The 26,906-nt window shown below is 47.2% G+C and overlaps 1 protein-coding gene across 1 annotated transcript in view; it reads right to left on the bottom strand.

The window, feature by feature from the left end:
* The window catches only part of LOC138259642 (acylamino-acid-releasing enzyme-like), a 256,897-nt gene that overhangs the window by 165,941 nt on the left and 64,050 nt on the right, over nt 1–26,906 (bottom strand). The window contains exons 3-4 of the mRNA XM_069207499.1: nt 2,566–2,646; nt 2,019–2,140 (exon numbers count right to left, since the gene is read on the bottom strand). Coding sequence (XP_069063600.1) covers nt 2,019–2,140; nt 2,566–2,646 — 203 coding nt within the window. The remainder of the gene's footprint in view (nt 1–2,018; nt 2,141–2,565; nt 2,647–26,906) is intronic.

Here is a 26,906-nt window from a genome sequence, read left to right as displayed (position 1 = left end):
TTTCCTCAACAGGCTTTGATCCAGAGCAAGTGAAAGAAAAACACAATACAGAGGAAGAAGGAAAAAGACAAAGACAAAAACAGTGACAAATGAACAAAACAACCTGCAAAACTGAAAGAAAAGGTAAGTAGTGTCTGATGGCATGAGGTTGAATTCAGGTTACCTACCTTGAAATTCACCACCCCAATGCTCGATGGTGCTGGTGTTGGGCGTCTGAGCAGAACTTTGGAACCCTGTAGTTATTCTTTTACAAATTAAGTAGTATCATAAATACCTGGATTCTAAATCCAGTAAATCACTACCGTGATGTAGTAACAGAACTTATTAACAACTGTTGCTATGTCTTAAAGGAATTCCAGGCTGCTTGGTCTAGGCTTTCTGAGAGTCTGCAAGAGTAGCGCTGGAGGGCAAGGAGCAAAGCTTCTGGAGGGGCAGAGAAGGAAGAGAGAGTGGTGGGTGGCAGATGGCCAGGGTGTTTTTTGTATTTCGGATAGAGTAGAGACCATGCTATGTAAGGCCCGCTATTACTCCCATGTCCTTGCATATCAATTGAAAACATTGGCACATGATTTTGGGTGTCATACATAACATAACATAATATTATTCATAGCTAAAAAGTAAATAACAGGAATGTTTTTCATCTGGGGGTTCTCAGTTACTTCATTGACAGCTCAAGCTTTGCTCTTCTGTATCTGATATCACTCATAAGCCCTCGGTGAACAGCACTCCATGTTACCCATCCATGATTCACAATTACCCATCTATAATTCTATATATAATCAATTGCATGAGGGAAGCTGAAGTAGGGTAGACCAAGCAGAGCAACATCTTCAAAGGGTCCAGTAATAGAGGCTACGATGAAAGAGGGGAGAACATCAATCACAGCCTGATGAAGATTTCAGGTTCTTAGAGGTGGTACTGCATTAACATGTGCAGGTCTGTAATGGGTTCAGGTGCATAAATCTTTGAGGAGAGCTCTTATAGTACATTTTTGGAAGTTGTACAGTCCACCTGTTGTCCCTGATACTGTGAGGTCTTCTCTGTAATGTGCATTGCTGCATGGCTCTTTTATCTCTATCGTACGTGTTCCCCACAGTTCTGACCACCTAAAATGTGTACTGCAGATCTGCAGAAGATAGTATTGTTGAGAATAAAGCTGTTTATCAAAAAATATTACCCAAATGTTTTGAGTTCGTTTTTATTGTCTATATATGGAGTGTGCATCAGTGGTGTTGCTCTCTCAACGGTTTTCCCAGTCAGTGTAGCTAATGCCAATCTAGGATCACCGCGCTCTGAAGGGGCGGGGTGGGTGCAGCACGTGGTCAAAGGGGGCAGGGGACACATTTAATATATATATTGTTTTGTAAGTACCTGCTCACTGGCCACGCCGCTCCTCTTTTTCTCGTCACTGCAGACAGGCACAGCTCCCAGCCTGCCCTGTGGCCAATCCTGACGCTGCTCCGAGCTGCGTTAGGATTGGCTGGGAGCACCCAGCCAGGGCTCTCCCAGGCAGACTAGGAGCCTGTGCCTGCTCTCTCCAGGCTGGCAACACAGTGCTGGGCTGGAGAGAGTACAATGCGCATGTTTTTGTTTGCCGGCCCAAGATGGCTGGCCAAAGAGACCTGCGCACTGTGGGGAGTGCACGGTGTACTCTCCTCATCCCTGTCATCCCACATGACCCCACCCCTTTCGCAAGGAAAGGATAATAAACATACTTTATTATGCTTTCCTTGTGAAAGGTTTGCAGTTGCTTCTTCTGTGGGGGGTGGCGACGCTCCTCCGCCATAGCAGAGGAGCCGCCACTGGCTAATACTAGATTCAGCAGGAGACCAAGAGGCATGTGTTTGGTTCATGTATGCTTGTTTTGGTGCAATATACTGTTCCTTGTATGTCAGTGGCTGTGTGGGATGATGTTTCAAAGGCTATGGTGCATGCAATAACAATCCCACCTGGACCTTAAAGGTATACGCCTGAGCCACACTCCTAAAGAAGTGGGAAATGTGAGGAGAGCCTCAAACCTGCACATCTTTCACATCCTGTTCTCCAACTCTGCCCATCAACGAGTCAATACTATCTTGTCCAAAGCCTGTGGAGCCTCTGTAATTAACTGTGGAGAAAGCAGAATTTCTTTTTTTTAATCCTGTAACAGTGAAGAAACAAGAAAGCAAGGCTACCTAAATGCCCATCCCAGAATAATGTCTTTATGTGTTTCTCTTCATTTGGGAAGATCAAATGGTCAAGAAGTCCAGCAGATGATCTGCTGTCCAATATCATGATTGGAAATAGTGATCCGAGGCACTCACACTCACACTCGCATACCTCTTCATTTATGCTTGACACGTGTGCCCCACCTATCTTCATCTGTTAAATGATCATGAAAATCTGTACTAACCTAACGATCACACTAATTTCTTTATATAGTGTCACTTATGTTTTACATTCGCATCACTAAACATTTTTACACTGCTATGAAAAAACTCTAGCCTGGCCCATGTTCAAGAAACAAAGAAATATTCATTCATTAATTTCCAAGTGATACTTATGCATGTAAACTGCTGAACCTACCCATCAAAACAGCAAAGCCGAGGCGGCAGAACACAGCTGGTGCCAACTCCCATGTGCCTCGGAAAACAGAATGTGGGCCACCTAAAACAAAATAACAGAGGGTTCAGGCCTATGTACCGCATGAAAAATCATTCATTACTGATTTAAAAATCTATGAACACCCACCTTTTTTTCTCATTTGCTTTATCTATCTGCAGCTTTTAAAACAGCTGTTTGGATATCTTTCATCTGATGGGATAACTGTAACAGACCTGGCTTGGAGTTCCAGCTATTTCTCAGATTTTCCCTTCTTTGTCTCATGATCCTTCATTAATGCCCAATCCAATTCTTGACCTCTATGTTGGTACCAGCACGTGCTCAGTGTTCAATGACTGTCCCTGTCTCACAATTGACAAATTCACCCAACTTGGACAGAAGCTCTTTTATTTCGTATTCTTCTACCACCTATGTAATGACAACACATAGATATTCTTTTCCTTCCAGCCTTCATATATCCGCTCCAATCAAAAATTGGAGGGAGACTGCTTCACAGCCCTTCATGACTGAATGACCACCTGCTTCAATAGGCAAAGCTCCACTGACATTGAAATTATTTACTTCATCTCATCAACAGTTCCAACATGAATGCCCCTCCATGTCTTGTTTGCCACAGAAAATGTCACCTTCTTGAGGTAAGCTTGGAATATCAGATCTATTTCAACACTAATATGTAGCAGACATTCATCACTAGCAAGCAACACACCGTGTGACATTGTGGTTCAGAGTCATATCAGATCAATTCGGGTGACATTTTTCCACCAAACCTGTTTTCTCATACTATATTAAATGAATAACATTTTCCAAGATGTCAAATCCATCTTGATGATATATACTTTATAATACGTTTTCTACAAATTGGTGCCCCTTCCCGTATCTATCTTTTCATATTTCTTGCATCCAGTACACCTAAACTTCCCTCTTGTGTTTTCCTTCTTTGGTTGCCTATTCAGGATCAGGAGGACCACCTTTAACCCCTCCATTCTATTATGTTCCAACATAAACCTTCCTCCTTGGTGCTTCTTTTAACCATTTTGTACAACATTTCTGTTTATAGGAGATACTTCCTGAGAGCCTCATATTTCCAAAGTCCTACACCTGGTCCTTCACCTTTATACTGCCCCACTCTCCCTGCTCTTCATTCTGCCACCTCCTTCTATTTTCTTCCCTCTCTCTCTTGTTTTCTGCATGGTTTTAGATGCTTTTTCTGTTCCTCCATTCCCTTGCCCAGAAAACATTAGGGCCAGATGTATAAAGAATCAATTTTGCGATTTCTTAATTGTGGTTCACTGTTAGGAAATCGCAAATTGCGATGTACCAACGTGTGTCAGTCACATTTAATGATTTGCAGTGGGTCATAAATTGACCTGCCTCATCAATATTTATGAGCCAGGTCGCAATTTGCGACCAATTGTGAATAGTTACAATCACAGAGATGGTGGCGTGCTGGGGTCAGCAGACCACCATGTCTGTGATTGCTCTCAAATAAAGCGATCTTTTTTTTTGGTAATGAAGCTCGTTTTTCTTAAAGGAAAGCGGGATGCATTACAAGAAGAAAACTGAAAAGTTTTCTTTTCATTTTTAAGAGTAGGCAGTGGTTTCTGGCACCACTGCTGCTCTTAAAAACAAAGGGGAAGTGGTCCCTTGTGGACCCCTTCCGGTTTGCAAATGGGTTACCAGCAACTTGAAGTTGGTTGTAACTGTGAATGTTTTGCGACTGCATTCCCAGTCACAAAGCATTCCTACATACCAGTGCGACTCAGGATTAGGAAGGGACACCCTTAACATGCCCTTTTCTAATAGCGACTCGCAAACCTTACTTTGCAAGTTGGTAATAGGTTACCAACTCACACAATAGGGTTGATACAGCCAAAAAGCATTTTATCATTCGCCTACCGCCTGGATGGACCGTTTGCGTCAAGTAAAATGCTTTGTACATCTGGCTCTTAGTTTTTGTGATACACCTACCTCTTCCCTCCTTAACAATGTTTTGGGTGTGGCTTTGGACATCTATTAGCGACTTTTTAGTGACCACAGAAAGGCCACACATTCTGCATGTTAAGGTAATGCTTGCTTGAGGTGTGGTGTAGAGATTTATGTATGCACAGTACAATACTTGTGCAAAGAATGCTTTAGGAAATAAATGTTTACACATCTATTACATTATACTTCAAGTAAGTCTGTGTATTTTTTATGCAAAGACTGAAATGACAAAAGGAACACAAAGGATAAAGATGGAGAGGTACAGAATACAGAGGGAGACAAGGATTAGTTAGGGACTCCTGGTACATCTGCCAGGCAGAAAGGGATGAGAACAAGCATGTTAAAAAAAACAGAGAAAAAGGAGGGGAAAGAGAGATGAGATGCACGGAGGGGTCAAAAGCAGATGAGAGAGAGAGAGCTGTAGAAGAGACTGAGAGTACCTATAAATATAGATACATGCGAGCATTAGGTGTGAAAAAACAACCAGAAGGTTATGGAAATATTTACATGTCATCAGGACAGCCAGTGTCGGCTTTGCCAACCTGGTTTGGCTTTAGTTTGATGAAAAGATTCCGTACTATACAGTGCAATGTTGGACAAGGTTGACAGCAAGGGGGCAGAGGTAAGGATTTACCTGCAAAAAGGCAATTATGCTGATTATGATATTGAAAAAATGCTTACAAATAAACTCTGTCCACAGGGTTGCAGGGTATCTGGAGCATGGTATCATAGAAGGTTTTAGAATACCATACACCGAGCTAAGAGACAAAAGGTGGGCAGACAGTTTAAAATCTAGGCAGAAAAAGAAGTTAGTGCAAGAGCAACTACACAAAGAGGTGGCAGGGAGCAGGATGGCATGGCCATTTCAGTCACCACTAATTGATAATTTGATTATATCACCTATCAGTTTGATTCCCAAAGAGACAGTGGTGGAATATAGGCTGATTCGTCATCTATCATGGTCAGAGGGCAGCTTAATTGATGATTATATTGATCAAAATGATTGCTCTGTAGTATACACTAGCATTGATGAAGGGGTACGGATGATTAGGATTTGTGATTAGGAGCAGAAATGTTAAAAGCTGACATTAAGACCACTTTCAGGTTTTTACCAGTTCATCCACATGACATGCCTTTATTGGGTACTCAATTTCATGGACAACACTATCTTGATAGAGCAAAGCGGATGAGTTGTGCAGTTGACTGTGCAGCTTTTGAGATATAGTTTTGAAATGGACAGTGAAGAAGGTTGCAAGGTCAGAGCATGTGCTTCATTACAGTGACAATTTCTTGTTGATATGGAAGGATGACCAGAAAGTTGAATGTTTACAGCTGTTAAAAACATTTAAGGAGGTGACTAATCATTTGGGGTTACCACTAGCTAAAGAAAAGACAGAGGGCCCTACTAATTGACATTCTTGGGCATAGAGCTGGACTCAGTAGCTATGGAGTTGCGCTTGCACTCTGAAAATGTGCCGACATTACGGGAATTGCTAGTATATGCATTATTAACAACAAATTTTAACTTCATCTAATTCAACAGATATCAAAACATCTCAACTTTGAAAGCAGAGTAATAGATCCAGGTAGTGCATTTACTAGGAACTTGGCTTTTGCAAAGCAAGGTGTGTCTAAACCACATCACAGGCTGGACCACTGGAATTATGCAGCAGAAGAGGGCCAAATTATCCATCAGGGTAGTTAAAAGTATGCAGCAAGAAAAAGCAAATTATGTGGAGTAATGTGACACATTTTGTGATATATTATTCCATTATGTTTTCATTTTTGCACGTGTTAAACCTGGGCATACGTTGCACCTCATTGGTACTAGTTTAATACCTAAATGTAACAATAAGCAAGACAAAGGTGACCAATCCAACTTTGCAAAGGAGCTTCCACTGCATGAACTGTTTGGGCCAGAAACAATATTTTTTGTTCAAATGTACAGATTATGCAGTAGATGACGGATTATGTGGAAGATGCAGCAAATCCATAACCCTGCTAAAAGTGTTGTGGCGGCACAATTGCAGTATTCCAGCGGCACTTATCATAGGATATGCATAACAGAGGGAATGAGGGAGGATTTGCAGATGTGGCAACATTTTTTGACAACATATAATGGGGTGACGATGTAGCAGCCTGGGTACTGGATTGAATGGACACTAGAGATATTTTCTAATGCCACCAGACAAGGGGGTGAGTTTGGGCTGTACTGAAGAGGCAAATGGTGTGCTGAAAATTGTCGAGAGAATTGGAGGAAGGAGAGCTATAGCACTGCTTTTCTGGAATTATTTTCAGTATTGGTGGCAGTTAAATTATGGGGCAAAGAGCTGTCAGGAAAAACGGTTCTGTTTGCTATAGACAATGAATCAATAGTGCATGTCATGAATTGAAAAACTGCAAACGATCAGTGTGCCCTTCGTTTATTATGGGAGTTTGTCCTTCTGCGTTTTCAATGGAATATTTGGTTTACTGCGAAACATATTCCGGGGTTACACAACCAGCTGGTTTGCCTCATTCATAGTGAGAGAGGTTATTTGGTTTGGCCAAGGCAACAAAAGTCCCATAAGAAATGTGGGAACTTGGTTAAGAGCAAGAAGTCTGTTGGAGCGGTCACCGGCAGCATCAAACTAGAGGACATGTAGAACAGCACAGCTTGAATTTGTGCAATCTGGAGCACAGTGAAGGGAAAGGGATCAAATAAGGGTTAAGATGAAGGCTATAAGATACAGTTCAGTACGTAGAAGCACTGACTGAGAGATAATGCTCTCCAGTCACCATAGCATGGCAAATGGCATGCATTATCTACTATGGCAAATGCTTTTGGGGTAATGAACGGAGAAATGAGAATTGGTGCAAAGGATTTTAGAAGATTGGACAAGAGAAGAAGGAAAACCCAAACAAAAGAGGAAACCTTTGAAGGAAGGTATCCTAGAGGTGGTGGTGATTTAGGTGAGACATGTATGCACACCCTCTTCAGTATTCTTTTTGTTCTGTTCAGTTTTCACACTGATGGTTATCAGTGTCTTAAGGGTTTCGAAGGTAGTTGGGTAGCAGGCCTAAGGGAGAAATCAATGAGAAGAGGTGCAGATAAAAAGGGGTGAGTTATGGCTATTTTGAAGGATGAGTGAAATGGATCGAGGAAGGAAATGTATGTGGGTATAAATGTGTGAAGCAAGGAATTTTTTAACAAAATGGTTAAAGAAAAAGAGACAAGAAAATGGTCTACTATATGTACATGAGGATGAAAATATGGTGATGCTAGGAAAGTTCTTGGTGTTTTACAACGTTGCTTAAGGAGTCGATGTTTAGAAGACACTGACATTGCAACATGTTCTTTTAGGATAGGAGTGGCAACGGTGGGATTTCGAAAGGGGATGGGCGAGAAAGAGTTAAAATGCTTTGGAAGGTGAAGGAGTGATTATGTGTCTGAATATATGGGACTATAAAGTCAGTGATATATAAACAGTTTCTCTCATTGGGCAGGTGACTATGGATATGCGGACACTGCATGATTCACATGGCTGTAGTGCAAATGGAACACAATTGGGATTGGAGAGGTACAAGGCAACAGCAACATGATTTGCATAAGAGGGGATGAGATTGGGGTAGTGATGTCAGAATTACAAGAAAACTGGAAGTTGTGAGGAGAACATGATGTGTTGATTATACACATGAAAGAGAGGGATCTTTTTCATATTACAGGCCTAAAACTCTAAAATATGATAAAAAGGGATTTAATAAAAATGAAGGAGTAGTGGCCAAATACTCAGATATGGTGGTCCCAATTGCTTCCAAGAAAAGAGCCAGGAGGGCAGTAAACAGAGAAATTCCAGGATTTTGCAGGACACAATGGTTGACGTTTTAAAGCACCCAAAAATACTGTATGAGAAGCAGGAGTTGTTTCAGGAGGATGGGTGCACTTGTTGCCGCTGGGAAATCCATGACACTACGAAAGATAAAGGAGTGCTTTGGGGACTCTGAAGGGTCACAAATACACAGCTCTGGTTGCTGCATGTGGTGGGTGGGGGCAGGACAGAAGTACCATCTAAAGTGAGGAGCACTTCTGGTGGCGGTCATAAGGGTGCTCATGATGGGATTTTGGGAGTCAGTGAAAATTCTGAGGGAAGGTTAATAGGCAAGGGGTGAACAGCAGGTTTGTAGGTTTGCTCTATGGCGTGCATAGCGCCTGCTAGGTGGGAAAAGCAGAGGGGTCAGGTGAAACGCCAGAGCCTCAGGGAGGCATAAGGATGGATATGGTACAGAGGAGGTGAAACAGGGAAAATTAAATGGCGGGCTGGAACTGTTTAGGGGAGGCGGATATGTTTGTTTTTGTTTAGTTCACTGTTTAGGACATTTTAGTTTTTAGGGCAAGAAGCCGAAGAATGTTGTTGGCACACCCAACTTGCACCAAGTAAATCAGCCTTTTTTCACTTGAAGAGCATCTGTGATTACTTTGGCTGCCAAACAGATTCCTGAGGACAAGTGAGGGGGTTATTGGAGGAGGGAATGCATTGGCGCAATCACAAGACAGCCAAAGATGTATTACTAACAGCTTTCCCTCAAGAGACAATGTCGGAGCCCATCTCCCGCCCTGATACAGTCTTTCTTGGAACAGGACTGGGAGAATTTGGTGAAGTTTATTGAAAGGGATATGTATTTTTTTTAATAGTTAAGATTGTTTTTTTGCTTGGGAGCGAGCAGACAGAAAGGCCTGCCACACAGGAAAAACAGAGGGGGTCAGACGAAAAGCCAGAACAACCTCAGAGAGGGGTAAGGACAGATATCCTACATAGGAAAATTTAAAGAGGGCGGGAACTGTTTAAGGAAGGCCGAATGGGTTAATTTGTTATTGTTAGTTTACTGTTTTGGTCGTTTTAGTTTGTACTGCAAGAAGCGCAGGATGTTGTTGGCATGCCCAGCTGGTATTCAATAAAGCAGGCTTCTTACACCTCAAGTGAGCCTTTAATTGATTTCTCCTCCAACCCCTTAAGAACCTGGAGAATTGGCTGACAATTGCATTGAAGAGCCCTGCACAGAACTCCGGGTCAGCTCTCACGCTGGTGCAGTGTGCACAGTAAAGTAAACGCAATCTTGTTTTCACAATCATCCAATGCAGTGGTGTTGAAAACACTGGCTGATAGGGAAGAGAGGAGAGTCATGATGAAGGTGAAACTAGGCAGGCAGGCATATACTTACTGTAGATGCCCTCTATCGGTCTAACCAGCAACAAGATAAGTTCTTGGGGAATGATGTGGAACACAACGGAATTGTCAGTTTACACGTGATGGAGGACATTAATGCACACATGGAGCGAGGAAAAAAAAAATATATATATATATATGCCCATGTGTTGGAAAATGGGTTATTGGTAAGGGCAGGTTGGTACCTACACTTAGCAATAGGCCACTAACCTCCACTAAGGTCCAGTTAGGTCTCAGTAAATTAAACGATAAATAAAGGTACACTGTTCCAAAACTGTACTGGCTTGATAGCGGACCTGAACTATCAGGAGCAAGAGCCCTCATGCATCACAATGGATGACAAGCATCATCATCGGGATATGCTCCTCACCAGGCCGGCTCTGCAATGCCTGGTGGGCTCCCCGAAGGGGGCTCTTGTGCCGTACTGCTCTACTAGAGTAAACTTGATAGTTTACACTAGGAGTAAATTCAAAAATGGAGAGAGCAAAAAGACTGTTAAAATTGGTTATTCATCATACCAAAACATCAAAGAACTTTAATCAGTATAGGGTAGATAAAGACCAAGGTTAAAAAAGGGGGCGAGGGTCACAAACGAGTACAATGCTCAAGTGACTCTCAAAACAAAAGTCGAGGGGAACTATAGATTATATATTACCTCTACATCTCAAGGCCAACATGTTTCGCGTCCTCACGGTCCAACCGGATCCATCGACGCTTCATCAGCACCAAAGAAAAAATGTCTTCTCCAAAAAGCAAAATCAGATATAGTTAAAAAATAAATCTAAGTATCCTAACTTAAAGGTGAAACAGTCACTTACATTGAGGTCACCTAGTCAGGTCAGGTCGCCCATCCCCTGCTTTGAGAATAGGCTCCTTAGAGCGCACGTACTATGGACTCAAATTAATCTATTGCTGTCATTGGTCCTGCATTATGGACCTACCCTCGGTACGGCGTCCCGCATACGTAAACTCAGTAAATTAAACCCAGCTAAACCCTTGGTAGCTTGGCAACGAGCGTCAAGGCTTAACTTAGGATACAGAATGTAAAGCATTCAAATATCACAAAACAGTATTTAAATAAAAACAGGAAACAGTTTAAAAATCCAAAACCAATTCATAAAAATAGATTATATTTTTATCTTTAAAATGACACCAAAACTAATAAAATCGGATAAGGGGAACCGGAGATATGAATTTTTAAAGGATTATTATTTTTTTAGCGCCTAGAAACAAAAAGCACCAATTGGGTCATCTGGTTGCACCTCGACCGGGGCAAAGTCAAAGTTTCAGGCCGACCGCGATGGAGCCCTGCTCGGCTACAGGCCGCGGGAGGCCTCGGTTAAAAGTTTACCTTCACACTTAGGTGGTCATTCCAACCCTGGCGGTCGGTGTTAAAGCGGCGGCAAAACCGCCAACAGGCTGGCGGGAAAAAAAATGGAATTCCGACCCTGGCGGAAACCGCCAACAGAGACCGCCACATTAACACACCGTCCGCCACGGCGGTACAAACAAACAGCGCGGCGGTCACCGCCAACAGACAGGTGGGAGACAAAGTACCGCCCACTGTATCACAACCTATCAATCCGCCACCTTTTCCGGGGCGGTAGCCCCGCTGATAAAAACACGGCGGATACAGCCATTTCGAAGGGAAAACGCTCACCTCCATACACCCCACGAGGAATCAGGACAGCATGGAACCCGAACTCCACATAATCCCAGTGGTAGTCTTCCTGCTCCTCTACCAGGAGCACGAACGCAGGCGCAGAAGAGAACGGTGAGTACTGCACCTACGACACAGGGGAGGGTGGAGGGGAAAATATTACGGGTACACACATACGCGACACACCCACCCTCACCCACTACAACACACACATCAATGCATAGCAACACATCAGAGTTACACCCCCCAAACCCCCCAGAAGAATGCAAATACAAAAGGAAATGATTCTAAACATTGGAATATATTGCATTACTGGCAAAAAAATATATATACACATCAAAAACTCTTATATACATAAATGTACAAGTCCGAGCATTGTAGCAGGCATTGTTCGTGGACCATTGGGCCCAAATCACATGGGCAAAGCCCACACAGGATACCTGACTCCAACGGAGAGAACACTGCAGGGGCATCAGATAGCAAAACTACAGGCACCTCAGGGGGAAGGGAAGGGGGGGCACCTCAGCCAGATGAGTGCACGACGCCAGATCCACGAGGGGCCTCCATGGCGACTGTTCAATCCTGGGGAGTGCAAAGCCACAGTCTCACAAGTCCAGACAGTGGGTGGGCTGCCCACTGTTCAATCCTGGGGAGTGCAAAGCCACAGTCTCACAAGTCCAGAAAGTGGGTGGGCTGCCCACTGTTCAATCCTGGGGAGTGCAAAGCCACAGTCTCACAAGTCCAGACAGTGGGTGGGCTGCCCACTGTTCAATCCTGGGGAGTGCAAAGCCACAGTCTCACAAGTCCAGAAAGTGGGTGGGCTGCCTACTGTTCAATCCTGGGGAGTGCAAAGCCACAGTCTCACAAGTCCAGACAGTGGGTGGGCTGCCCACTGTTCAATCCTGGGGAGTGCAAAGCCACAGTCTCACAAGTGGATAACAGTCTCCACTGGTTCTGGAGGGGGAGTGGTGCCCAGAGTGCCTCGTGCAGCCCTGCCCGACACAGATGTGGGCCAGCCCCTGCCTCTCATGGTCCAGCGGTACTTGAGATGGCGGTGCCCAGTGCAGCGGTGCTTGAGATGAAGGGCTCAGTTCAGCGGTGCTTGAGATGAAGGGCCCAGTTCAGCGGTGCTTGAGATGAAGGGCCCAGTTCAGCGGTACTTGAGACGGCGGTGCCCAGTGCAGCGGTACTTGAGACGGCGGTGCCCAGTGCAGCGGTGCTTGAGACGGCGTGCCCAGTGCAGCGGTGCTTGAGATGAAGGGCACAGTGCAGCGGTACTTGAGACGGCGGTGCCCAGTGCAGCGGTGCTTGAGATGAAGGGCCCAGTTCAGCAGTACTTGAGACGGCGGTGCCCAGTGCAGCGGTGCTTGAGATGAAGGGCCCAGTTCAGCGTGCTTGAGATGAAGGGCCCAGTGCAGCGGTGCTTGAGATGAAGGGCCCAGTTCAGCGGTACTTGAGATGAAGGGCTCAGTTCAGCCGTTCCGGCCATGGCGGGGAGGTCATTTGCCACCTGTCCTGTGGCTGGCGTGGCCCTCCTGCCCATCTGTCCTGTGGCTGGCGGGCCCTCCTGGGTAGCTGTGCCGGGGCTGTTGGTGGCCTCCTGCCCACCTGGGATTAGGCTAGCTGGGCCCTCCTGGCCAGCTGGGCTGATGGCGGTGTTGTCGGGCGTGCTGCCCTTCCCAGCCTTCCCTGATCACCTGTGGCCCTTCCCCACCTTGGGCAGTGTGCCAGCTGTCTCTACACTTCCTGCCGGAGCCCTGGTAGGGGTTTTAGTCCCTGGTGTTTTTACCCTCTCGCGCCGGCCACTGCCTATCTTGGGATGTTTCTCCGGGGGTGGGCTGCCCGTGCCTTGGCTTCGCACCAAACTGCCTGCCCTGGAGGGTGGGGCACTCCACAGTCCATGGCAGACTGTGATGACAGGGGCCGGTTTTGTCGTGGCTGAGGTGCTGACTGTAGTCCTATGACATGGACGGGGTGGGGGAGTTGGTGGAAAGAGGTTGAGCTTAGACAGGAAAAGCTTTTTAGGAGCAGTGGGATGGGTAGGTGTAGTGGGTATGGGAGTGGAGGAAGAGGTTGTGGTTGTAGGAGTTGTAAGTCTGGTGGCTTTGGGTGCAGGTGCTTTGGCTGGAGGCTGTCGTGAGGTGGATGGCTGTTGGGTGGGTGGCTGCCTGCGTTTGTGTATCTTGGAAGAGGGGGTCACAGACACACTGGGAGAGGACACAGGGGACGTGTAAGTGGCAGTGGGGGTGGTGACTGCAAGTGTGCAGGGGGTTCTGGTGTGTGTGCTGCTGAGGGACGTAGTGGCTGAAGATGTTGTGCATGCAGGTGTGAGTGGAGACGTGACAGGGAGGGAGGAGGGAGACGAGGAGGAGGGGGACACAGTGGAGGCAGTGGGTGTTGGTATGTCTGTATGTGGATGTTGCTTGTGTGAATGCCTGTGTGATGTGTGGTGCTTATGTCTGGCTGAGCTTCCCTTGGGTGTTGAGGTGTGTGCAGGCTGGTCTGATGGTGTGCCTGGGATAGGCAGAGGTACAGGTGATAGGGTATGGGTGGAGGAAGTTGGAGGGGGGAGGCTAGAGACAGGGACAATGGCTGCCATCAGTGCCAAGGCCAGAGTCTGGAACGATCGCTGAAGGGCAGCCTGACCAGAATGAATGCCCTCCAGGTATGCATTACTCTGGTGCACCTCCCTTTCTACACCCTGGATGGAATTCAAAATGGTAGACTGCCCAACCGTGAGCGTCCTCAGGAGGTCAATGACCTCCTCACTGAGGGCAGCAGGGGTGACTGGGGCAGGGCCTGAGGTGCCTGGCGAAGGAGATGCCCACCTTCCTGGGTGAGCGGGCACGGGCCAAACGCTGAGGGGCTGCTGGGAGGGCGGTGCTGGTGCAGTGGGTGGCGGCTGTACCTGTTGTTGCGGGGGGCACAGATGTTGCCGCCACCACAAGGGAGCTCCCTTCAGAGGACGAGTCGGTGTCACTGATGTCTGCCCGAGTCCCCGCTGTGGAGCTCACCTCGCCCTCCGTCCCACTGGTGAATTCGGAGTCCGTTGCGTGGCCCTCCATGGCCATGTGGGATGCAGCTCCCTCGTGCTCCGATGCCACTTCTCCTCCGCCTGATGATGCTAATGCACACATGAACAGGAAGACCACAAAAAAAGGGGGGGGGGGAGAATAAAGACATGTTGAGTGCATGCATTGGCGACACCGTTGGCGGACAGGACAGACACAGAAGCCCCCTGCACTACGCCGCACACTTGGGGTCGACTACTCAGTCCGTGGGACATGGCCTACACGCCTATGGACGACATCTGCACACATAGATGACACAGGGCCATGAATAGCTGTATTTGGCACCCTACAGAGGTGGGGGGCGGGGGCACAGGGCCATGCCTTACGGAGGGGCCTAGCCTACAGAAATCACCCTGGCCTAGGGATACCCACAGCCCTCCTCCCCCACCCAGACACCTCCACTGTGCGCAAAGTCAGCAGAATGAGAGTGTACTCACCCCCTTGTGTCTGCTGGGATGTCCTCACGCGCCCATCCAAATCGGGGTAGGCCACCGCCAGGATCCGGGACATCAGGGGGGTCAAAGTCCGACTGGCACTCCTCCCACTTTGGGAGGCCATCCCCAGCTGAGCCTCTGCCGTCTTCCTGCTCCAGCGGCGGATGTCCTCCCATCTCTTCCGGCAGTGGGCGCCCCGTCTGTGGTGGACCCCCAGGGTCCGGACGTCCTTGGCGATGGCACGCCAAATATCGATCTTCTGGTGGGCGCTGACCTATGTGAAATGTACAGGGGGAGAAGAATAGTCATCACCTTCTGCACCCTCAATGTGAGTGGCCCCCCATCCCTACCCTTGCCATGTGGCACATGCTCTCACCGTAGTTTGATGCATGCCTCAATCGCTCCCCTCCCCACCATCTTTCATCCACCCCACTCAACACAGGCATAGCCCATAAAGCATGCTCCCAGTGTATTTACCTGTTTGTCTGGAGGACCGTAGAGTAGCGCGTACTGGAGGAGGACCCCATCCACAAGTTTATCCAACTCCTCCGCAGTGAAGGCAGGGGCCCTTTCCCCAGTCGCATGAGCCATTGTCTCTTCCAGACCGAGGTCACAGCAGCACTTGCAGTGTAGGTCCTCTCCCCGTCGAAGATCAGGCATCGAGTGATTAAGCAGATAGAAAATGGCAGTCACGCCCGCGGCGGTGCGTACCGCGGAGGTGCATACCACGACCGCCGGCGCACATCGTCATTGGCTCCTGAGACCCATAGGGTTCAATGTTAACCAATGCTGCTTTGCGCCGCGGTCTTCGACCGCCTACTGCCACGGTGTGCAACGCCAGCACATTTACCTCACATCCCATTATCGCACTTTACACTTCAGGCAGCCGCCATTTCAGGGGCCCTCATGGCTTACTTTTTACTGCGTCACACATACCTAGGCCTTGCATCAACACTCATACAAACCATTCAATGGATTGAGAATCGTGTTATGTGCAAGCTGTGGTTACGTACTTGTGGGTTGATTGACTCTGTGCTCGCTGTTGTCCTTCATAGGCACCATCCGCTGGGACATGCGAGGAGATGGAGGCATCCTCCGGTGTACAGACCGCTGGTGGACCTGTCGACAATGGAGGAAAGACATGTCATACTGACATACACGCTTGACCGAGCCACTATTCATGAACTGTGTGCCCAGCTGGAGCCAGACCTGATGTCAGCAATCCGCCAACCCACAGGGATCCCCCCTGATGTGCAGGTGCTGTCAGTGCTCCATTTCCTAGCAAGTGGGTCATTTCAAACAACAGTGGCCATATCATCATGGAATGTCCAGCCTATGTTTTCCAAGGTGTTGTCCAGAGTGTTGTATGCCCTGCTGAAACACATGCGCAGGTACATCGTTTTCCCTGAGGTGGGGGATTTGCCTACAGTGAAGGGTGATTTCTATGCCCTTGGACATATCCCCAACATCATAGGTGCCATTGATGGGACCCATGTGGCTTTGGTCCCCCCCCACAGGAGTGAACAGGTGTACAGAAACAGGAAGAGTTATCATTCGATGAATGTGCAGATGGTGTGTTTGGCAGACCAGTACATCTCCCATGTTAATGCCAAGTTCCCTGGCTCAGTGCATGACGCGTACATCATGCGGAATAGCAGCATCCCTTACGTGATGGGTCAACTCCAGAGGCACCGTGTGTGGCTAATTGGTGACTCTGGTTACCCCAACCTGTCATGGCTACTGACCCCAGTGAGGAATCCCAGGACAAGGGCAGAGGAACGGTACAATGAGGCCCATGGGCGAACTAGGAGGGTGATCGAGCGGACCTTCGGCCTCCTGAAGGCCAGGTTCCGCTGCCTCCATATGACAGGTGGATCCCTATTCTACTCACCAAAGAAGGTGTGCCAGATCATCGTGGCCTTCTGTATGCTTCACAACCTGGCTTTGCGACGACAGGTGCCTTTTCTGCAGGAGGATGGTCCAGATGGTGGTGTTGTAGCAGCTGTGGAGCCTGTGGAGAGTCAAGACGAGGAAGCCGAAGAAGACGACATAGACAACAGGAACACAGTAATACAGCAGTATTTCCAATGACACACAGGTAAGAATACACACCGGCATTTTACACATACTTAAACACTACTACCTCTCTACTGTCTGTCCTTTTCACCCACTGTATGGTAACTGAGTTGTGACTTTCCCTTCCGATTTCAGAGATGTGGGCCCCACTGTGTGACATCTGCTTTGTTTCCCCATGGACTTCAGCTGTGTGACATTGGTATGTTGGCATCACACTGTAAATAAGCATTTTAGCATGGTAATGTCTAATACATTTGTTCAAAATCACAGCCAGACTCCTGATTGTTTTGTGCAATAACTGTGTTTATTACAGTGCTTTATATTGGTGGGTGGTTGCAAATCGGTGAGGGGTGATGGTGGAGGAATGTCCATGGCAGAGTCCAGACTATTTGTATCACAGGTGCATTGTCCAAATGCCTGTGGAAAGTGGAGCAGGGGCAGTTTAAGGATGGACAGGGTGACAATGTGGGACAGTGGGATGACAATCAGGGAGGTATCCTTTCCTGGCGGGGGTCTTGGCATCTTACTCTGTCTTCTTCCTGGATCTCAGGGACCGCTTACGGGGTGGTTCTCCTTCTGCAGGGGTGGGGTGCTGGTGGCCTGTTGGTCCTGTGGCGGGGCCTCCTGTCCACTAGCGCCGGCAGAGGTGGTAGTCAGTTCTTGGTCCATGCTAGTGTCAGGGGCCCTTTGTGGTGCCACAGTGTCCCGCAATGTGGTGACTACCAGATTCGGAGCCCCTACAATGGTGCCCAGGGCGGACCTGATGGTTCGTAGTTCCTCCCTGAACCCCAAATACTGTTCCTCCTGCAGGAGCTGGATCTCCTGAAACCTGGCCAGTACCATCGCCATCGTCTCCTGGGAATGATGGTAGGCTCCCATGATGGAGGAGAGGGCCTCGTGGAGAGTGGGTTCCCTGGGCCTGTCCCCCCCCTGTCGCACAGCAGCCCTCCCAGTTCCCCTGTTTCCCTGGGCCTCTGTCCCCTGGACTGTGTGCCCACTACCACTGCCCCCAGGTCCTTGTTGTTGTTGGGGTGGTGGGTTAACCTGGGTGCCCTGTAGTGGTGGACACACCGCTGATTGACGTGTCCTGGGGACAGAGGGATGGGCCCGCTGGGTGGGTGCTGTGCTGGTGTTCCCAGAGGGGGAAGGTCTGCTGTGGCCTGTGGCTGTCTGAGGGGAACCGACTGTCCCGAGGTCCCCGATGGGCCGGGCTAGTCATCTAGATCCAGGTCGACAGAGGTGCTGTCATCACTGTGGGCCTCTTCTGGGGGTGGAGTGGACATTTGTGGACCCTCCTGCGCGGTGACGTGGCGTTCGGGTCCTGCAGGGGTATAAAACCATGATTATTGCATCTGTGTGTGCCATGGTGTGCAATGGGTGGGTGCCCGTGTACCCCAGTGCTTGCATTCCTGTGTGGGGGCTTTTGTGACGGTGGTTTGGGGGGGGATGGGGATGTGCAGTGGGCATGCTTTGGTGATGGGTGTCCATGCTTTGTGGTCGCATGCAGGGCTTGGGGTTGGGATGGGTGGGTTGTGATGGTGAGACATTTGCAAGGAGTAGGAGTGATGGGGGTGAGGGTGAGGGTGGGGGTATGAGTTGGCATGCTGATGGGGGGATGAAGTAGTGAAGATGAGACTTACCAGAGTCCATTCCTCCAGATGCTCCTGCGAGGCCCTCAGGATGCCGGATTGCCAAGACCTGCTCCTCCCATGTTGTAAATTCTGGGGGAGGAGGTGGTGGTCCGCCGCCAGTCCGCTGAACCGCGAAGTTGTGCCTGGATACCGTTGAATGCACCTTCCCCCGTAGGTCGTTCCACCACTTCCTGATGTCCTCCCTATTTCTTGGGTGCAGTCCCACAGCGTTGACCCTGTCGACTAATCTGCTCCATAGCTCCATCTTCCTGGCAATGGACGTCTGCTGCACCTGTGTTCCGAATAGCTGTGGCTCTACCCGTACGATTTCCTCCACCATGACCCTGAGTTCATCCTCAGAAAACCTGGGGTGTCTTTGCGGTGCCATGGGGTGGTGTAGGTGATGGGTGGGGTGGATTGTGTGGTGCTAAGTGTGGTGATGTGTATTGGTGTGTTGTGTGAAATGCGTGGTAATATTGCTGGGTGATGGTAATATGCACGTCTGGGTGCTCGGTTCTCTATTTCTCTCTGCGTGGTCCCGATTCTCTAGGAGTGGGGGTTTGTGGGTGATGTGGGTGTGTGTTTTATATTTAATTGGGTGTGTGGGAGTGGTGTTTGTATGTGTATCAGGTGTGTGTATTTGGAATTGTCCAATGTGGCTGTGTTTTGGAGCTGTGTGTGTATTTTGAGCGCGGCGGTGTGTACCGCCAATGGAATACCGCGTTTGAAAGACCGCCGCGTGGATTCGTGTGTCGTGATAGTGTGGGCGTATTTCTGTTGGCGTGACGGTGTCGGTTTGGTTATCGCCAGTTTCTCGTTGGCCTTTGGTGTGGCGGACTTTTGTGGGTGTCTGTATTTTGGCGGATTGCGTGTTGTGGGTCAGAATGACCGTGGCGGTTTACCGCGGCCGCGGCAGTATGTTGGCGGTCTTCTGATAGCAGTATGCGCTTTTTACCACCAATGTTGGAATTACCCCCTTAGTCTCTTTTTCGAAGATTTTCTTCAGCGGGATGAACCTGCCAGTCCAATCCGACCTCCTGGAGCCCTTCTCCGGATACGCGTCGCAGGAATCCTCAGTGGAGATTTTTACCTTCTGACTTAGTCGTTTTTTTTCGAGGTGAAAATCCTTCGACCGGGGTAAACCTGGATCTTGATCCGACGTCCATGGAGCCCTCCTCGGATAAACTGGCTGGGAGGTCCCGGTCAACTTTTTACCTTCGGACTTAGTCTCTTTTTCTGAGATTTTCTTTACCAGGACGAACCAGCAAATCAGGCTGGGTCGCGGTTGAGGCAAGCCGGCTAGAGTTGCCGCGGCGGGTCGGTCCCTCTATGGAGCTTTTTTTCAAAAGTTGTCCAAACTTCTCCAAACTTCTGGGGCTTCTCCCAGATGTCCTTTTAAGGTTCTTTTGAGGTCCACAGCTCACCCCAAGGGTCCAGAAGTTCTGAGATGGTCCTTGGGGGGTGCGGACTACAACTCCCAGAATGCACCTGGTGCAAACTCCTTTTTGGCCACTGGACAGTGGTCAGCTGGTCGCTTTCTTCAGGAGTTGGTGCAGGGGACTCTGGTTAGCAATTTTTCACCTGTAGCAAACAGGGAGTCCCTCCTTGAACCAGTTGAAGCCAGGCAAAGTCCTTCTTGTGGTGAAGCCCAGGTGTGCAGCTGGTGCAGTCCTTCTGAGTACAGGTTTCATGTGCAGGCCAGGGGTCCAGCAGGGCTGTCCTTCTTCTTCTGTAGTTCTTTCTTGTTGGATGTGGTAGGGAACTGAGGTGTGGGTGCAGGTCTGCCAGTTTTATCCTTGCTCCTGGGTGAAAAGAAGGGGGGTCCTGGTTCTCCAATCAGGTGCAGGGTCCTTCCCCCTGTGATGACTACTTCCTGGGAAGTGTGGCAAAAATCAATCCCAGGAGGCAACATTCTCCAAAAATCCATCATGGCTGAATTTGATTTTTGGAGGTTACATCTGGCTGAGCCCACCCACTGGTGTGGCTAAAAATCATAAACACACCCCTCTCCTAATCTAATCAAGGGGGCACCTAGTTGTCTGGGGTTGCAGGATGTGGGGGTGTTGCTGGTTGCTCCAAATGTCCTTCTCTGCCTTTGAAGACCAGTTTGGCAGCCCTCCCCCTTCCTGCCTCACCATCTGCTGAGGGGAGATTCCCTCCCACAGGCACATTCCTTTGTGTGAAGCCAGGCCACTTCACACCTCATCAAGGCAGCCTGGCCAGGCTGCTAGAGGCTGGCCAATCAGAGCACAGCAGCAAAAACAATGCAGGGCTGAAATTGGCAACTTTTCAGGTAAAGTTTAAAACTCTTTACCTGAACAAGTTATATTAAATCAAACAACTGGAAGTTGTGGGATTTATTATAACAATTAATTTGATACCAAACTCTTGGTATCCATCATTTAAGGGGACTTTAAAAATTAAAATAAAGTCTCCCTATTCTAGCCTATGAAGGCCATTTACTACAATGAGGGAAAAACAAATTTGGCTGTTTTTACCTCACCAGGGCGTATAAAACAATTTTCATAAGGTCCCTGCTTATAGTTACATGGCACCCAGCCCTAGGGGCACATAGGGCACACCTTAGGGGTGACTTATATGTAAAAATAAGGTAGTTTAAGACTTTGGAACTACTTTTAATTCCAAAGTCGAATTTGCATATAACTTTAATTTAAAAGCAGCCAGCAAGGCAGGCCTGCCTTTAAAATGACACTGGACACCTCAGCAGTGCACCTATGGGTGCACTACCTATGCTGTGGTCCCTAAACCTACATGCCCTACCATATACTAGGGACTTATAGGTAGGTTAACTTAGCCAATTATAATTAGCCTAATTTGCATATTGATTTTACACAGAGCACAGACCCTGGGACTGGTTAGCAGTACCCAGGGCACCATCAGAGTCAGGAAAACACCAGCAAAAAGTGAAAAATGGGGGCAAAAAGTTAGGGGGCCTCTGCAATCAGTCCTGTTTTCTCACACCATGGGACTCTCTCAGAGAATGTTGTAAGTTATGAAAGTTCAAATACAAAACCTGGGTATACTGGATACTTGGAGTTGGAGTATAATGCAACCTAGTGATAGAGATTTTACATACTAATCACCAGTACACTGCACTTGTTTCAGGACAGATATGATCTTTCTCTATAGTCTCATCACACAAACAACTGACCAACGGTGGCATTGGTGCCATTTTGGTCTATGACCATGCCCCAATCTGCGAAATGTTAAAGAGGGTAGACAGATATATATTACAAGACACAGCTAATAGAGTTGAATTATATAGGCAATAGATGATCATATTGAGTATACTGAGACACGTAACCCCAGAGCAGTGGCATCTGCTGTCCTTTAGGATGCTCGTTAATCAGTTATAAGAGGCAAACATATATTGATTGCCCCAGTGACAAAGAGAGAAATGGGCCCAATGCGAGCTAATCTGGACCTGCAAAAGCAGAGGAAAGGCGTAATCATACAGGTGATAGTAATAAAATCCACTGTCTGATGGGCAATGCACACAAAGTAAAACTAAACAAGAGACTACACAAGGTCTGAGGTACACAAATGAAAATCTACAGTTCGGAAATAAGGCGAAAGCAGTTCGAGAATATTCTTCAACTCACTATATGCCAAAATTCAAAACATGGAATCTACTAATATCTTTCTTGAATGCCTTATCTTTCCAAATGTGTAAAAAGGGCAACGCGCGGAGCTATGAGCTCCCACAGAAGTACAGAAAATTGAAGCAATGATTAAAACCTTGAAAGCTGAAACACCCAGACCAGATGACTTTAGAGGGGGAATTTTATAAAATATTGTTAACATTGATCAAGCAATACACACAACAACAAAACACCTTTATACACGAATGATACATTTTCACATACGAACAGCGTAACATCACCCCTGTTGGATTCCCCCGTCATGAATTCTCCGTCAACCCCAGCACGTAGGTACGTGGTCATGCAGGCTGTGCTGCCAACCTGAAGGTTAATGACTGACAGGTCACAGGTAGTACAACACTTAGCCGGCAACCAAACACACAAGCTTAGATCAGACCCCACAGATAGGCAGCAACACTACAGTGGCCCCCCCGAGATTGGCCCCAATAAAGCACAAATGGCCAGATGGATGGCATGCATTCCCCCAAACACCATAAAGTTAGATACCACATGTAGTTAGGTACACTTAGCCAATCAGGACACAGCACACACAGCACATGCAGTGACCATGCGCCCCTCAGGCCGTACATCTGGACACATACTTACTGACCCATATAGTGCTAATGCAAGCTCGAGGCCCAGCTGCATTCCTTATCGGGGAAATTGTATCTACATCTCCTTTTCAACTGTTTACATATTTCACCAGGGAAAGAATGTTTAATGTGTTTATTGCGCCCTGAAAAATGTAAAAAACGTGGATCATTTCAACCTACTATGAGAGACAGTTCTCAGACCCCGGTGCTGTAACTGCTCTCCCGGCAGTAATGTTGAATTAAGTGAACCGTTTCCTGTTTTGACAGACGTCTCTTGACTCTTGTTTTTAAGGTAAGATCTCATTCGAGCAACATTTTGGGGAGCCAGCCAGGTGCTGATAGGTTCTTGAAACTCGACTGCGACCAAATGAAGGAGACCCCGCCCTGACGGATTCACATTTGCGCAAACAAGAAAGGTGAGCAGATGCTGCAATTGATTGAAAGTTCTGCTGAATCTGTGGGGCGGAGGTCCGTCCTGAAGCCGCCATCACAAGGGTAAGAGATTACACCAGAGCCTTAATCCTAACATTTAGCATGTGGCAAACTAGGAAAACTCATAATCTGCAGAAGTCACTTTCTTGATTGTCAGCGCCAGGAAGGGTGATCGATTGGACCGCTAGGCATAACAGAGTCGGTACGCTTGACCCATGGGGGTAATACAGAGAACGGTCTCCGATTACCAGATTGAAAGGTCACCATTCACAGACCCCCAGCAGTAATGGAAATGCCTTTGTCACATACCCCCACCAACAATAGTGCGTGCAACTGCCTCCAATCATTCTGATTCCAAAACAAAGCTGTCCCATGGTGTCGGGAGCCAGGCTATGCCTGTGCTTGGGCAGGTAAGACCATATAATACTCACAGCACACATGTATGAGTTCAACCAGAGCACCACACTGTGTCGAATCAGGAGGTAGGGTGTTCACCAGGGCATCCAGCCACCCCAGTCCATCAACATAATGCGGGCAAAAACTCCATCAAGTTCACAGCCTTGCTCCAGACTCTCCACACAGTGATGTTTTTTGCCTCCTCTTTACCCTCAGGGCTTCCTAATAGCAACCAGGAACAGTAGGCCCAAAGAGATATGGTCCAAGGGAGATGGGGGTGCTAGAGAGGGAAGTCCAGAACCTCCACCACGGCCCTAGCAGAGCAGAATGCAGGAGTAAGGTCACACCCGCAGCAGGTTTAGCAATAGGGTGACTTGCAAGGCCTCATACTGCTCAAAGGAAGAAATATTTCCAATATTGCGCTCCGCAGAGCAGAGACATGGGGGCGACGGAGCCACACTCTGACCCCCACCCGCACGCAACAGTAAAGTTCAGAGGTCTAGGGAAACGCCTATGAGCAAAACGATGGAACCCAAAGCTAGCCAAAGGGAAGCCTCAAGGAAAAGTGGGCAGTTAGGACACCTGGCGCCACTTATGAGGATCACAGGGCGCACCACGTGCTGAGACCAGAGGGGCACACACGTGACCTCAGAGCACATTGTGTTCACCGACCAATGTTCAGTACGAGACGCCTCCCTTTTTGCATTGCCACCACACGTGTAGGCTAAAAACACCACCTTGCGCAGCTGACACTGCCCCATTTACACAACAGGGCACCGAAGGGCTGGCAACACCAACATAGCACTAATTAGAAGATTACAATCCATCTGCTAAACGAGAATAATCCCCTAAAACACACCATCCCAATGTATAATTAGTTACGCACGGCAAGGAGGGAGACCCAACGATGTGTAAAATTGAAATGTTTATAAATAACCTATTTTGACCAGAACCAGGTATCTCAATTAAGGCCATCCCCCAGTGTCACACCAAAATATACCAAGAGCACAGACATTCTTAAGGATTAAGAATTTCGCATATTTCACCAGTGAAATATTGTTTTATCTGTTTATTTCTCCCTGAGAAATGTAGAAAACGTGGATCATTTCATCATACTGTGAGAGACAGTCCTCAGACCCCGGTGCAGTAACTGCTCTCCCAGCGATAATGTTTCATTAAACAAACCATTTCCTGTTTTGCCAGATGCCTCTTGTCTCTTATTTTTTAAGGTAAAATCTCATTAGAGCAACAATATTTTCAGGTAAAGGAGTACAGGTCCTCCAGATTGTATTTCATTCTGTCAGGTAGAGAAGGAAGATCACCCAACAATGGTAAATTCTAATATACAAGCCAAGGAAAGATTGCATGAACTGTACGACATACAGACCAGTCACACTATTGAACAGAGATGTCAAAATCTATATTTAAGTCTTAGCAATGAGACTGACATCAATTCTTTCTGCTCTGAAACAAGAGGACCAATCAGACTTCATTAAGGGGTGTTTAACTTCAATAACATAAGGAGTCTGGTCCACCTTGTTGGAAAGGCAAAGCGGAAGAAAATAAAGGTAATTCTGGTGGCATTAGATGCTGAAAAATCATTTGACAGGATCAATGGGCATTATTGCCCATGATCCTTGGTACATTTGGTGGCTATGAGTGCTTCATCTATAAGGTGATAGCCCGCTACCAATCCCTGAAAGCAAGTTAGTTGACAGAGCAAGATCGAATACCTTGGCTCTTAGTTATGGCTCCTGCAGCTGCCTCTTGTCCCAGTTGTATGTGCTGCATATGTAACATTTGCAGCTGAAAATTAGGGTGACAAAAGGAGTCAAAGGGTAACGCTTTCCAGGATCGGAATTTAAGATTTCTCTGTTTGTGGAAAACCTATGTTTCTTGGTTGGTGAGATCAGAAAGTTAATTGCCTACCTTACAAAATATACTGATACAATATGAGCAGGCTTCGGGTCATGAACAAGCAAACACTAGACACAGCTTCTTTGAAAAAGCTTGATCAATAGAGATATACAAGAATTAAGGGGGGCAACCTCATTCAAAATTACAGAAGAAGCAGTCAGATATCTGGGGATGTATTTAAAATGTATTCTTCAGACTGGAGTGATATAAATATATACAAACTTTGATGAGAGATCAAAAAGTTTTTTAAAAATGTGAAAATCAATGCATGTCATGGTTATGCCCAGTATCACCCTTTAAAATAATATAATGCCCATGTTGCAAAACGTATTCAAGGCACTCCGAGCAGACCCTAAGACTCATTGATTAATTTTGTATGGCAAAGAAAAGCACAGAGGAAATCAAGAAAATGCCAAAGGCCTCTAACGAAAAAGTGGGGTGGGGTTCCCTGATATCCTTAATTAAAATATGCTCAATTACGTTTTATATGAGAAGGGTCTAAAAATCAGATGAAAATTGGGCCTACACTTATGCTCGATCACGTTTCATGTGAGAAGTGTCTAAAAATCAGATGAAAATTGGGCTTGCATGGATACGTAGTTGTGGGCAGGTTGTTATGGGACCTTCTATAGCTGCCACAGAAGCGCACTCCCAAAAACGTGTGCCATAGTCACATCGCAAACATTTTGCTGTAAATCTAGGCTACAACAGTGAAATCACTCCCCAAAACAGCCTTTCCCCCATCTCTAACCCCCATATTTATCAATCCAAAGTTTAAACCAGGGGTCGATCACGCAAGTTTCCAAATTAAAAATATGATATCTGATGGTCATTGGAGGACAGTTTAGAACTTTCAGAGGCTGTAACGAAGAGTATGTGCTGGCAGAGATTAAGAGATTTCTATATCAGCAGATTAGACATTGGGTTCTTCACGGGACTCAAGGAAACAGCACTGAGACTAGGTGAGAAACTCCTGACCTCACACCAAGGGGTCAAAGGGTGGATGTCACGCATATTTAAATATTGCAACATCCCCGAAGCAGAGGTTTCATGGAAATCAATAGCAAGATGTGTGAAACACTAAAATGGAAATGTAACCATAGAGATATGGGAAGTGTTATGAAGAGACATATATAAGAACAGCATATTGATTCAATGCAGGGAATCACACTAAAAATTATGATGGGATGGTACAACATCCCAGACAAACTTGAAAAGATATTTCTTGGACAGAGTGACAGATGTT

The sequence above is a fragment of the Pleurodeles waltl genome, chromosome 9, assembly GCF_031143425.1.
Source record: "Pleurodeles waltl isolate 20211129_DDA chromosome 9, aPleWal1.hap1.20221129, whole genome shotgun sequence".
NCBI classification, from domain to species: Eukaryota; Metazoa; Chordata; class Amphibia; order Caudata; family Salamandridae; genus Pleurodeles; species Pleurodeles waltl.
The sequence above is the reverse complement of the archived record's forward strand: the minus strand, read 5'-3'. Positions and strand labels throughout refer to the sequence as shown.